At 35.2% G+C, this 14,329-nt stretch overlaps 2 protein-coding genes across 2 annotated transcripts in view; both read right to left on the bottom strand.

Moving 5' to 3' along the window:
* Positions 1 to 434: 434 nt before the first annotated feature.
* LOC113108050 (taste receptor type 2 member 60-like) lies at positions 435 to 1,355 on the bottom strand. Its single transcript, XM_026270876.1, has one exon. It carries the CDS (start codon positions 1,353 to 1,355, stop codon positions 435 to 437), a length of 921 nt encoding a protein of 306 aa, XP_026126661.1.
* Positions 1,356 to 4,588: 3,233 nt separating this feature from the next.
* Positions 4,589 to 14,329, bottom strand: part of LOC113108567 (contactin-associated protein-like 5) — a 63,191-nt gene continuing 53,450 nt past the window's right edge. The window contains exons 16-24 of the mRNA XM_026271770.1: positions 13,550 to 13,720; positions 12,561 to 12,779; positions 12,186 to 12,425; positions 9,697 to 9,921; positions 8,000 to 8,133; positions 7,694 to 7,778; positions 6,970 to 7,173; positions 6,155 to 6,229; positions 4,589 to 5,551 (exon numbers count right to left, since the gene is read on the bottom strand). Coding sequence (XP_026127555.1) covers positions 5,355 to 5,551; positions 6,155 to 6,229; positions 6,970 to 7,173; positions 7,694 to 7,778; positions 8,000 to 8,133; positions 9,697 to 9,921; positions 12,186 to 12,425; positions 12,561 to 12,779; positions 13,550 to 13,720 — 1,550 coding nt within the window. The 3' untranslated portion in view covers positions 4,589 to 5,354. The remainder of the gene's footprint in view (positions 5,552 to 6,154; positions 6,230 to 6,969; positions 7,174 to 7,693; positions 7,779 to 7,999; positions 8,134 to 9,696; positions 9,922 to 12,185; positions 12,426 to 12,560; positions 12,780 to 13,549; positions 13,721 to 14,329) is intronic.

Here is a 14,329-nt window from a genome sequence, read left to right on the forward strand (position 1 = left end):
AAAACACTATATCAGTCTTTCTAACTTAAAATTTCCTGCTTAATTCGATGGAGTATCTGAGTGAAAATTGTTTCAGTGTAATATTACAATTATTAAGGCTCATGGTTATAGCTGTTGGTTGCAGTTACTCTTGACATTAATTTACACAGCTTATTGATAAATTGTAGATTTGTAATTCAAAGCAGAGGAATATATGGGAATATTATAGCAAAACTTCACATGTAGCACAAAACTCAGTTACAGACGTTTAAACAAAACATGTTTCAGCATTCCCCGGTCTTCCCTTAAAAATATTTTTGTTAATTTCCATACATTTCCCATTTCAATTTTACTAACATGTGAAAATATAGGTTAGAGCCTACAAGTTCTAAACATACGTTTGCTTAAATCAGATATAATGAAACTGCATAATAAATGGTGAGATTCCTAAGATCTTATTTGTGTCTCTTTAGTTTGTTAATGACACTTACAATTCCATGGCGAAACACAGACTGGGAGAATCCAAAACACAGTAAATTTCCCAAACTGGACATTGAGCAGAATGTCATTGTGACAAATCTATTGGGATCAACCATTTCGAAGAGGTCCGTTATGTAGAGGAAAGCAACTGCAATAGTCCACAGGCTGCTGGGCAGAAACAGGGCTGCCTGTACCATGCCTGTTACTGTGACCCGCATCTGGCTCTTCTGCTGGGGTTGGGAAAAAGATTCACTGCTCTGGCCCATCTTTTTCATATGTTTGCGCAGATAAACAAAGGTTTTGCCCCAAGAGAATAATAACGTGAACAGCGGACAGGTGCAATATAGCAAATATGTAAAATTAGCCACATGAAATAAATACAAGTCTGTCTCTAAGCTTTCAACTAGTGTTTTGTTTAGTTCAGGTGAAGTGAAATTGCTTGGGACAGGCCCAAGCAAAGAATATGTTACTGCTCCCATAGACAAAGAAATTAGAAGCACTATTTGATTCAGACCGAAGCTGATGTATAGTATGGCATTCATATTCCTCTTAATCCAGATAAAGATGGGATGTTGCTGAGGAACAATTGAAATGTAGTAGAAAATGCTGATCCAGGCATTGCATGAGAAGTTGGCGCAGAAAAACTGATAAATCAAAGCTCTGGTTAGCGTTTGAAGCCAGAAAGGTGCATCAAAAAGCAACATAACAATGGTCAGCACAGTCACCAGTTGTTGAAACGTTGAATTGAATAACACAACAATTAACAAGAAGCGCAGTGGATTGCGAGGCATTACTCCAGCGACTGGTCTCATTAGACAAAAAGAGAAGACGATGTTGAAAAAGGTTGCTGTGAGGCAAAGGGGACTGGAGAGCAAAGCATATAGCCATGGCTCCATCTTCACTGCCTCAAATCAGTTCCTGCAAATGTCCTGCTGTTCCTGATACACCCTGGCTTTTATTACAACAAATAAATTATATAAGGTCAAAGTAAAATAGGTTGGTAAATTAAATGTTGCTTGACGGCCAACCATAAACAAATGACACACATTCTTACATGGATTAAAACAGAACTATCCACATGCTCATCTTCAAGTGTTACGTAATCAGTACAACTGCAATCATTATTTGAATAATATTCTGAAACAATACTTTATTTATAAACAGCTTTACCTTATTGACTGTAAACCTATAGATTCTAGAGTTTTATGCTTCTACTTTCTTAAGACTCAATTCTTAAAGGAATAGTTCACCCTAAAATGGAAATTTGATGAAAACGTACTCACGCTCAGGCCATCCAGGATGAGTTGTTTCTTCATCAGAACATATTTGTAAAACTTTGGCAGTACATCACTTGCTCGGCAGCGGATGCTGAATGGGTGCCGCCAGTCCAAACAACTGATAAAAGCATGACAATAATCCACACAACGAACACCTTGTGATGTGAAAAGCTGCGTGTTTGTAATAATAATAATAATAATAATAATAATAATAATGATAATAATAATAATAATAATAATAATAATAATAATAATAATAATAATAATAATAATAATAATAAATACACTAGACAAAGGGGAATTGAACAAGTCTCTAAGTATGAAATACTAGCTCAGTATACTTATGATCTCTGCTTGGTGGACAACAACAAAAACATAGACTTTATTGAAAAAAGGAACCCAAGCAATATACTGTATACTGAAAGCCAAGCCACCCACAATATTGCAGCATAGTGGTGAGCTTTACACAAGTAAGCACTTCATTATTAATATTATTGTCATTTTATTTTATTTTTTATTTTTTTCATAGACTGTAATACCTTGGGAATGACCATGCTCATCACTAAAACCTTAAGACAATTTTCATCATTACTCATTGTTCAGTTTTGCATATGGATGATGCAGCTGGGCTCTTTTATCAAAATGCTTAATTAGCCATTAACCAAGATTATGCAAACCTTTTTGTGATATTTGCATTGGTAATGATGCTGTATATTGTTTTTGAGTGTCATCTTCATACAGTATGTAAAAGACAATTGCATTTGGTTGAATAAAAGGTCTATGCACGCACAACAATTCAAATTACTCCTGGAAAAAAAATGGCAAATCTTTTTCATAAACTATTTAATTTATTCTGTGAAAAAAGGAGAAACACATATTATCGTTCCTTATGTGAATGAAGGAAATTAATAAATCAGTTAAAGCAATTATATTGTGACAGCAACTGTAATGTGAAATGAGAGTAAATTACTTTACAGGCTAGAGGTTTTAAAGACATGTTACTGTGCTATAAAGATAAAGTGCACACAGTCATTGTCACATTAACTGTCCCATGTAATGCTATTAACCTTGCTTCTATACTGTAAATGTACAGTACAGAAAGCTTTTGAAAAAAAATCGACTTACTCAAAAATGTCGCACAATAATGAAAAAAATCTCTTTTTTTTATTAAACATGTATTTACAATATAGCTGTACATTTACATTCATACAAAACAGCCCCTAAAATAATTAATATCAATAGAGGTACAAAATAGTTTGAGAGAGAAATATATCAAAGGACACTTCCGTTTCCAAAGAGAAAGAGAAAGATCTGTCAGTCCAGTCCTACATAAAACAACTACTGTATCTCTGTGTTCGCTGGGGAAAAGAATGAGAGATCATCTCGGAAAATAATAAATAATACAATGCCACTTACTGTACGAAGATTATCTTGTGTATTGGAGTAAAGAACAGTTAACAGTTTTTGTGTTCATTTGATAGACTTTCAAGGAAGTGTTTTTTTTTTTTTTTTAAACCACAGGTATTAATGTATATGCATGACAAAATCCTTGGTAGCTCTTTATTTTAGAGTCCTGTTCCACATGTAGATGCTATGTAGTTTTTTATAGTAATTACAATAACTGGGTAAGAACTACAGTAGCTACTAACCCTGGACCTACCCCTAAACATAACCTTAATTCATGTAGTTACATTTTATTACCCAGTACTACCTTAGGTAAGTACATTGCAAGTACACATACTGTAAAATAAAGTGCAACCAAATCTTTTGTTCAGAGTCAATACTGATTTTGTATTACAGGCAAATATTAAATGACTACCTGCTACAGTTATGACCTACAGTACTCAGAACTGTCTGTGAAGATTTTCGGTTATCCAGCTCATTGAAGGATGTCTAGTGTTATTCTTGCCATTAAGATGCTGTGAACTGATGGTGGAGATTCAGTGGCATTCACCATTTTAGACAGAGACGACGAAGACACCTGATATTATCATCCGTCTCGGGGGATCTGATCTCTGATCTTGATGATGATTGGATTTCAAAGGAACGGCCTCTGATTTCTAGTGGAATGTGCAATGTATTTTAGTCAAACTTTACATGCAATTCTGTGTCACTGCATGTTATTTTTGAGCCTCCAGAAACAGAAGATAATAGCAGATGTTAACGGATTGTCAAACTGTCTCAGGGAGGGGGGGACAGCCTATGACACCAGCGTAACTGTTTCTGTGATCGGGATTCACACCGTTAGTGTAACACGGCAAGGTTAAACAGCGGGAAATTTCCATCATCCGTTTACAACTCGTGTCAAAATAGACACATATCCAGGTAACTAGAACAACACAGTCAATCTACACCCACACTACTGTTCAAAAGATTGGGGTCGGTAAGAATTTTTTTTCTAATATATATATATATATAGATTTTTTTCTTCTATGCTCACAAAGGCTGCATTTATTTGATCAGAAATACAGCAAAAAACTGTATTGTAATAAAATGTTACTTTTTATTATTTTAATATATTTTATATTTATTTTTTTATTTTTTTATTTTTTTCTTTGATGGCAAAGCTGAATTTTCAGATGCCATTACTTCACAGCCAGTCTTCAGTGTCTCATGATATTTCATAAAAAATGCTGATTTGCTGCTCAGGAAACAATTATATTACAATCAATGTTAAAAAAAGTCATGCTTCTTAATATGTTTGTGGAAACTGTTATTCTTTGATAAATAAAAGATAATAAACAGCATTTATTTAAAAAAAAAAAAAAAAAAAAACTAATATCTTTACTGTTACTTTTGATCAATTTAATGCACCCTTCAGGAATAAAAGCATTCATTAAAAAAAAAAAAAATTCTTACTGACCTCTTAAAATGTGTTCATTATCAATATGGCAGATATTTCACATAACACAGACAGGTAATGTTACATTAGGAAGCATCATGTTCAACTCTACAATATTTCTGCTAATGTTTTTAATCAAGTCACTTTACTGAATGAGTTTGGTCTCTGTTAGCAGCTTCTTTGTGAAACTAAAATCATTTAAACTTGTCCTGCATGTTTACACATCGACAAATTGTATTCTTAACTATGAGGCAGAGTAACGTAAAATTATAAATCAAGTTGGGACAGACTACTGTCCTCGACCTGAAGCATTATATTATTTAAATAATGTACCAGGTACTTCCTCTCACAATGTTGCCACTTTGAAGATGTTTCTGGTAACCTAGAAAAATTCACAGGCTTAAAATATGTGGGTTTAGTTTCCTTTGTTAACAGAATAATTAACACTTCAGAGTCTGCATCTGCATTCATGCAATAAAGATGACACTCTCCATTTCAGTTACTATCCAGAGGGCATATTACTGAATTAATACAAATACCTCCTAACACACCACTCACATCCCATAAATAACCTAATGTTGATTAATCCAACACTTGGGGCAAGCACTGTGAAAACTACAAGCTACTACTTACACAGATCAGAAGATCCCACTGTTCCCAAAGCGAGGAAATATCCAACTAACTGTCCTTACCGGATAGTAAGGGCCTCATGACATGTTTGCTGAAGGAGACACGGGAGGAACTGATAGCTGAACCGAAAGCTACAAGACTGTCCATCAGATGTAGTACTCTTGCATGCTGTCTCTCATGGAGTTGTGAAGGTGAAACTCTGCCCTGTAAGCAGCTTCAAGGCTACGTTGGTGTTCCTTTTCTTGGAGTCTTGCAGTTCTTTGAGCTTGACGATGTTGGTAAAGGAAACGAGTCATCACTGCTAGCACACAGAGGGTACTGAAGACCGCAGCTGTCACCACACCTGCGAATCAGAACGGACACTCAACTTAAAAGGTGTTTTGAATTGGAAATGGGGCCGTTCACAGAGAGCGTTCTTGCATTTATAAAAAGCACAAAAGCGCAAACCAAAATCTGACAAGGCAATTTTTTAAAAGGTTGAAGTCTTATTTAGCTAAAAAAAACTAAAACCTGATTCAGGTTTGCATCGATTACAATTCAGAAAGTGATCAAAATGGTTGCATCTTGTGTGAAAGACATATATTCAAAACAGGTTCAGCTTGACAGGATTTGAAAATAAAATGAAATAAAAAATTAAATGCCAATGAATGCAACACTCCCACAGTCTCACATCTCACAACTATATTTCTCATTTAATGGAAAATTTATGCTGCCAACAAATAACTAACAGTGAACAATCCCTTGTGACAGTTTCAATGGAGATTTTATTACCATGAGTTACTGCGCACAACAAATTACCAATACAAAGTCATTACCCATTTCTGAAATAAAGAGAGCAAAAAGGAAAGATGAACATAAACAATATGTGTGATAGTGAAAGCTCATTTCATACTTCACTGACTGTTACAAATGAAACAATGAAGCAGACTGAGGTGGTAAAACAAACCTCCGATTACAGCTGAATCAGGCTGGCTGTCGTCTTCGTGATGCTCGTTATCTTTTCCCACCTCCTCTCCATGATCTACAGAGAGGTGACACATGCATCACACAGATCTAACACGGGTTAAACTGTAAAGAGATGTATGGGCAAGATGCACATTTTAAGAGTCCAACCCTTTTGTTTTTCACAATGCTGATTATACTTCCCTTTCACTGCATTATGTTTTCTGTTTTATGTTCATCATTCAAAAGTGAAAAGTAAATTTTGTTTCTAAATCTATTAATTTCAGTTACAAGGTAGATTAGTGCTATGGTTGATTGGCAACTCTAGGTAAAATGTTTAGAAAATTCAACATAGATCTCCTCATTCCCATAAAAACTTGGACCATGCTCACAGTAACTATTACTTAAGTGTATGTTTTATAAATTGCATCTATTTTTCTCATAACTAATCCAGCCACAGGGCGTCTTTATTATGCCTACAATAACTATAAAGCCACAAGAGCCATTCAAAACAGAAAAAAAGCACACCAGGTGATTTGTCATTTCATTAAAGCAGACCTGTGACCCACTGTTTTCACAATTACTGTGGAGAATTATAAGGCAACTGGGATATGTTTCCGACCAAACACATATTGTGATGTCCCTTCTTTTAAAATCAATATTTAAATGTTGGATACGATATGTCTGACAACATTCAATCCTAACAATATTCCTTAAATTGTACAACTGTGAATTGCTATGCAAATAATGCACTCAAAGGCTAAAGCTTTGTATTCTTAAACGGCTTAATTATTTTTGCATTAATTTAAAAGAACTCACCAAGACGAGATACAGAGGTTGAAAGGTCAGCTAATGCTCCACAGTTTGATTCCAGTAAATGTCCTCGTATGCTGACTAGAGAGCTACCTCGGTTCAATAACGCCGCTTTCAGTGGAGCAACGTGGTTGTACTGGACAGATGAGAAGCAGCCAATGAAGCCTTTAGACCCAGCATGAGCTACCTCATCATCCATGACATCACTTCCTGTTTGGAAAAAGAAAAGCACGTATGTCAAAGATTGTTTTTGTCATACATATTAATAGTAAATACTCATCAAAAGCACTGTGTACAGCTATTGTGAGCATTCATATCAAAAGTTACAATTACAGACAGGCAGGAACCCAAAAAGTTTCACTAGTTTCAAACCCCTGAATATATTTCAGACACAAGCACAATCCTGCTCTTGCACCGTTAATACATGTGCTTCGTGACTGCTAGACACTTTGAGAGACTGAAAAAAAGATAAAAGGTTTCAAACAGTCAGCCTTCATTGGTGAATCACCCTTGTCTAATGTCAGGAAAGGGGAAATTTCAGACCCATCAAGCATCATGACAGGTTCTGAAAAGTCATGGCTCTATGTAGCTGGGAAAACTTCAGGAGCAAAACAACATAAAGGTGAGTATGAGTGTAGATATTTTGAATCCATATTACAGATAATGCTTCCTTTGCCACTTTTCTCCCCTTAAAGGAGGCTTTTTAAACAAGAACAATTATATTCATTACCTGTTACTTTTCCCAAGGTCAGTGACTTCATAGAGTTAAATGCTGCATCATATGAAAGGGTGTACTTCTTATTTTCATGGTCAACCTAAGAAAATCAAGAGCAATTGAATGAATACATGAGAAACTGCATAGAATGCGATGCAATTCTAATAAGCTATTATGCGAATTGTATAAGGCTATACAGTAATCGATGTACTAAAAAGGCTGTTTCTCAGAACTATCTGTACTGCTGTGATTATCTATCTCGTGTTTCAAACAAATCCAGTGTAAGCACGCATGTTTCATGTATGTATTGAAATATAACACCTGAACAAACACGTCCTTTCCCTCCCGCTGGATGTGAACTCTATGCAGCCGTCCATCTGCCAGGCTGCTCAAGATGGGGACGAACACATCCGGTCTCTTCTCCTTATGCAGTTTGTACCAGATTTGTAAACTCCCTGAGAGGAACAGATCAATGCATTAACATATTTGGCAAAAGTTCCTTATAGCTGTAGTCAGGGATGAATGATTTTTTGGGGAGCATGTTGTAAATCATTGTAAAAATCAATTATATTATCCATGTGGTACTTGGATGAGTCATGCAAAAATTAAAACCATGTAACTCCAGTCATGGTGAATTATGTATGTTCCAATATAATTTGGGAGTCATTCTGTAGCATTATTACGGAGCACAGCAGATGGACTTCACAGCTCCAGCTCCCAAGAAGAGTCTTGGATAAGTCTATGAGACAACATATTTATATATAGACTATGTAGGACCTTAGCAGCTGCTCTAAAAAAATTATAAATATTAATTCCCTGGCAGCCTCTAGCCTTAACTCTGTATTGAATCTGTCAATACACATTTATTTGTCCCTCCTACACACATATAGTGCCGATAAAGGGTCAGCGTGTAGGTCGTGCTGAAATTCCCCCACAAAGTTGTTAGAGTTATATTTGAGACATCTCTTAACACGTCTTGTCAGTATTTCTAAAAAGCATTGTGTGATTAGATTTAGCTCAACAAGAATGTGGGTGGTGCTATTATGTAGGAATGAGTGTTGCATAATAAAAATCCATATTTTGGTAAGCTGGGTGAAGGCATGATTGATCTTTAAAGCACAGCTCTTTACTCAGTCTTGTGTTTCAAACATGTAAGATTTTCTTGGAACACAAACCTTACAGTGCAAGGTGCATGCTGCTCGTTTTGATGCGATAAAAATAAATGGTAACCAAAAATGACAAAAATTATCAGCAGTCAACATGTTTTATGTACTATATTCTGATGTAAATATATATATATATATATATATATATATATATATATATATATATATATATATATATATATATATATATATATATAAAATATATATTTTATTGATTTAATTTGCTAATATATAGCATTATATATATATATATATATATATATTCTAATTTATATTTATTTCACTTTTAGTATTTTGTCATTATGGATCTTGACACATTTTGGTTGCCATTCACTTTTAAAAGCATAGAAAACATAAGAATATTGCCCTTACAACTCCACAATATCATATGGGTTTAGAATGACATGAGTATGATTACATTTCATTTTTGAGTAAACTGTTCTTTTAAGAGTTTTAACGCAAGCCCGCAGAACAGCATGAAATTAACAGCTTTGGTTATATAACAACGCCTCATCTAGTTTGGACTGTTAATGTTTTGCTAGTTAATTGTGATTTATTACGATTCTAGCACATCTAGTGATCTACAAGGCTGTAAAACTGACAGTTTAAGAACCAAATGAGCAGGATTAATCAGTGGCCGTGTGGCCTAAATCTCATTAGAGAAGAGCACAATCAGAGAACTATAACTTTTTATGTTTCTTTAAATTTAATCTCGCAGTACAGTATTCCAGATAATAGGGGATGTAGGTAATTCATTTAGTGCTGCAATATCCCTATTATAGACATATAAACCTTTCATAAACTACTGTCATCCAGCATTGAAAATGATAAACGTTTGCACAGCCGTCTCACCGTTCCGAGCTAAGATGATGGCCACATACTGCTGGCTGAGGGTGTTGACTGTGAGCAGCATGGCAGGACTCTGTGTGGTCTGGAAACTCAGTGCCAGGTTGTCTCTGGTCTTGCTGTACTGAGAAGGGACAGACAGCAGTGCGGCCGACCGGTTCTGTATGACAGAGAACGGCTCCTGAAAAATGTAGGTGACTGAAGCCCCTCTTTCAAAGGACATGGACACCTCTGTGGACATAAAAAGACCAGATGGACATTCATCAGGTTTACCTGATTTCCAAGAGTTTTGTTTAAACACTTTGAATTTTGTGACTCTTGACCATGCATACAGTACATTTATATCAATTGATTCTACAAGCAACGGCCATACATAATTTAGTAAACAACATTCTAAATACAATTCTACATACATTTCTAAATCTTAAAAAATGATATAGCTGAACAGCTGCACAAGTGTTAGTCTATACATTTTATGCCCATCTGTACAAAAGGGGACAAATCTTTAGAACAATTTGTACTGTAATGTAAACAGTAACAATGTAAAATATACTAAATGAATTCTGAATAGTAGAGAGATTTCACTCTTGTTTTGTAAAGATATTTTACAAAATAATTGATTTTTATAATTCTACCTGGGTGACACTTAAGTATAGGGACCAAATCACACTATCAACTACTTGCTTATTAGCATGCCTTTTAATAAAATATTGGCTGTTTTTAGTACTTATGAAGAACATATTCTGCATCCCTAATCCTACCCAATGCCTAAACTAAATAACAACCTTTCTAACTATTAATAAGCAGCAAATTAGTAGTTACTGAGACAAAACTCATTGTTAATGGTTTGTTAATAGTGAGAATTAGACCTTATAATAAAGTGTGACTGCTACCTGTTGTTAGTGTTAAGTGTTTTTGTTGGGTGCCAATCTTTGGTGGTGTTATGAAAGAATGACTTGATTGCAGACATGTAAGTAAGTGTTTTGGTAGTTTTAGTGCATTTTGAATGTGAGATGTACTGATGTGCCAAGTGGATTAGATGAACTGTGAAAGAGTTTTGAGAAGTATTGAGAAATGTGTCCTGGTGCTCAGTTCAATCCTTTTTTTTATGTTAAACGTTTTGAGTTAGAAGTTTTATCCTATAAGTTTGCCGGCTGGTCAACAAGTCAACAAGAAAAATAACTTGTAAGACATTTTCCGCAAATGTGAAACATTTTGAAGTGAAACAGGAAAAAGACAGACAGACAGACAGACAGAGAGATAGACAGAGAACATACGGCGATGACAGACAGAAAGAACACACAGAGAAGATTAAAAATCGAGATATTAAACATTCCCAGTATCATAATGCGTCTATGACTATTGCAGCAAAAATCAGAACAAGTACTTTGGCATTAATTACATTTTCTTCTGTCTGTATTTGAATAATGTGCATCATCAATGGCAGGTTCTATTAGATACAGACTATCAGACAGACAGACAGACAGACCCAGGCAAGAGAACAGAACAGTCAGACTTTCTCATCTCATCCCCAGTGCCTTTGATCAGCACAGCTCATCAGATCAAACTAAAGAAAGGCAGCTTAATGCACATCTGACTTTCTGATGTCTTCATGAATACAAATGTGTAGATTTTCCCTTCTTGTTTACGGACAGATTATATAACACTATATTTCTGAAAAAAAAAAAAAAAAAAAAGTCTGCCAGTATGGCATAACTTTCATTAACAAGATGCTAGAAAAAACACCCACACAAGGAAAGTGCAAATTCAAACATAGCAAGGTTAAGATAAGTCATTAATACTTGGTTGTTCTGTCATAATGGAAGGGCAGCTTTTGTAAACTAAAGAAACTTATGCAAAAAAAGATTCCGTACATCAAGATGTTCAAAAATCCCACTCAACACATACGCCTCCGAGACTTCTGCGCCTCCAGTGCTCATACAGGCAACATCAAAGCTCTCCAATCCAGCACCAGAGAGCCTTTGATAGAGCAGAGTTATTCAAAGACTGGCAGCGCTTGCCCACTGACATATGGCTAACTTATTTTTAAGGTACATTATGCAAATATATAGACGTCACTTAGTCATCCATGAATTCATGTCACATATTACATGGCAGTTTCATCAGGTCCAAGACAAAGATGATGCTGTTGGAAGCATTCATTATTGCTTAATAACTGTCTGCAAAATAATTATATTTTACATTTAGGATTTTTATTGTTATACTGAATCTGTTATTAAAAAGATAATGCATTTTACATTCAAATTATTTATTCATTATATTTTGTTTATTTTGTATTCATCTATAAAGTAAAACATGGATTCTTTCATGGATTCTCTCAAATTAAACATCGTACTAGTTATTATGAATAGTCTTTTTAAGTGCTTTCTTTTATTGCTTTTTTTTTCTTTTATTATTTGTTTTTGTGTGTGTGTATTACTTGGATTAAACAGTTATAAAAGGTTTAATTTATTTATACAAATTTGGAATATTACCTTCTGTGCAAGAGGGTCCCCCGTAAGCAGAATTAGTGCAGTCGCACATGTAACCGCTGCTTTTCTCAATGCATTTCCCCCGATTGTGGCAGAGCCCAGCTGAGCTGCTGCAGTGACCAGCGCACCCTGAACTCACTCCTGGTGTCACTTTGGCTCGTTCCTCCAAGTCAAAATTCACTCCATTGGTGTTAAATGCTCGAATGCATCCAAGAAAGCCTCTTTGTCTTGTGGTTGTGCCTCCTGAGAGATAAGAGAGGAAATTATGGGGGGGGGGGGGTTAATTAGAAATACTATTCAAAAGCAGATGCATACTATTCAACTGAATAAACAACTCCTCTCTCTCTCTGCGGTGCCCTTTCAAAAGGTTTATTTTACCAACAAACAGCTGGCTTCCAAGCTGAAGGCGAAGGTGTCCATCAGGTGGGGTTTCTATGATCCGCAGGGGCAGCTGGTCGACCTGCAGGCATGCTTCTTTCACATTGCGCTCGGCTCGAACCCAATGCCACTGCCTGTCGTTCAGTGGCACAGGAGATTTGACGGTCAGGACAACTGGCCCGTCGCCCACATTAAAGGAGAAAGTCACAGCTGAGGGAGCTGGGTAAACAGGAACAAAGAGGAGAGAAGTCTAAATAAGTGAAAACTAACACTTCTAAATGTGCTAGATAGATAAACAATAGTGTTCATTCATTAGTTTTTTTTTCAAGGAAAATATTTATTTTATTCAACAAGGATGTATTGAGTTGACAGTAAAGACTTTTATTATATACAGAATGATACTGTTTCAAATAAATGCTTTTTTTTTTTTTTAATTCAAATAATCCTGGAAAAAGTTGTTTCATGGTTTCCACAGAGAAATTAAGCAGCTCAACTATTTTTAATAATAAATGTTTCTGGAGCAGAAAATTTGCATATTAGAAAGATTTCTAAAGAATAATGTGACACTGAAGATTGGAGTAATGACTGCAGAAAATTCAGATTTGCCTATACAGAATTATATAATATTTAAAGTATATAAATATAGAAAACAGTTATTTCCAAATGTATCTTACCAATCTCACACCTTTGAAGAGTAGTGAATATATCAATGTTTAACAATCTAAGTTGAATAAAATAACAATTATTTTATATGTTTAGAATAAACATGAACAATGAACAATAGTACAGTGAAAAATCAAAATGATAAATTACACTAAATGCATACATTTTTTCATTGTTAATTCATTATATTGCATAAACTAATTGTTAAGAAAAATATATTTTTTGTAAGTTTAATCTATTTCTTCTATAAACATTATTTGTTATACTGCTCAATTAGAAATCTAACATAGGCCCTTTACAGATGTTACAGATGTGCTGGGACTCACAGCTCAGCTCAACCCGGATAAAGTCTCGAATGCCCATGTTTTCCACAAAGACCCCAGAGGGGGAAGCAGTCTTGAAGTAGAAGGAGACATCAAGGGAAAGCTCTACCTGGAGAGCTGGGAACTGCAGATATGAAGCCGCTTGGTAAAAAGATACAGCATTCCACAGGAACTCTAACAGAGAAGAAGAAAGACAAATGTCATTTATTTGACAGTTTACATATTCCTTTTATAGACTGAATTATCTGCTTCTGTCTGCTTGTTTTCTTCTCTCTAGGCTCTACCAAAATGTTTTTTGCCAGCTGAAAACTCCTGGTGCTCAGCTGAAAACTCCCAGCTGTGAGAGCGCAGCGTTTTTTTTTTTTTTTTGTTGAGATGCTGTGATATGGTATATCCACTGAAATAATGGCAAATACAAAGATAATTAAATGTTTCTCCAAACATTATTTTCTATAGCAATATTATGGTAATCCAGCAATTCAATCTGTTAAAGACATAAATACTCAGAGACAAGCAATATTAACTTCAATAGTAACTCAATAGCTGTTCTGTTTCATCCCTCTTGACCACCAGAGGAGGTGTTTAAGCACTAGTTTAAGCCAGCTCGAAAGGTCGAAATAATATATCAAAAAAAGTCACGTGGTGACGTAGACTGAGCCTCGAGTATAATAGATACACTAGCTCATCCTTTGGTCTCTTTCTCTTTCTCGTTTGTCTGTGATAGGTCATTTTTCAATCGATTTTCGCGCTGTTAAGTGAAGCTTATCACACAGGCAGATGAAG

The sequence above is a fragment of the Carassius auratus genome, chromosome 9, assembly GCF_003368295.1.
Source record: "Carassius auratus strain Wakin chromosome 9, ASM336829v1, whole genome shotgun sequence".
NCBI lineage: Eukaryota > Metazoa > Chordata > Actinopteri > Cypriniformes > Cyprinidae > Carassius > Carassius auratus.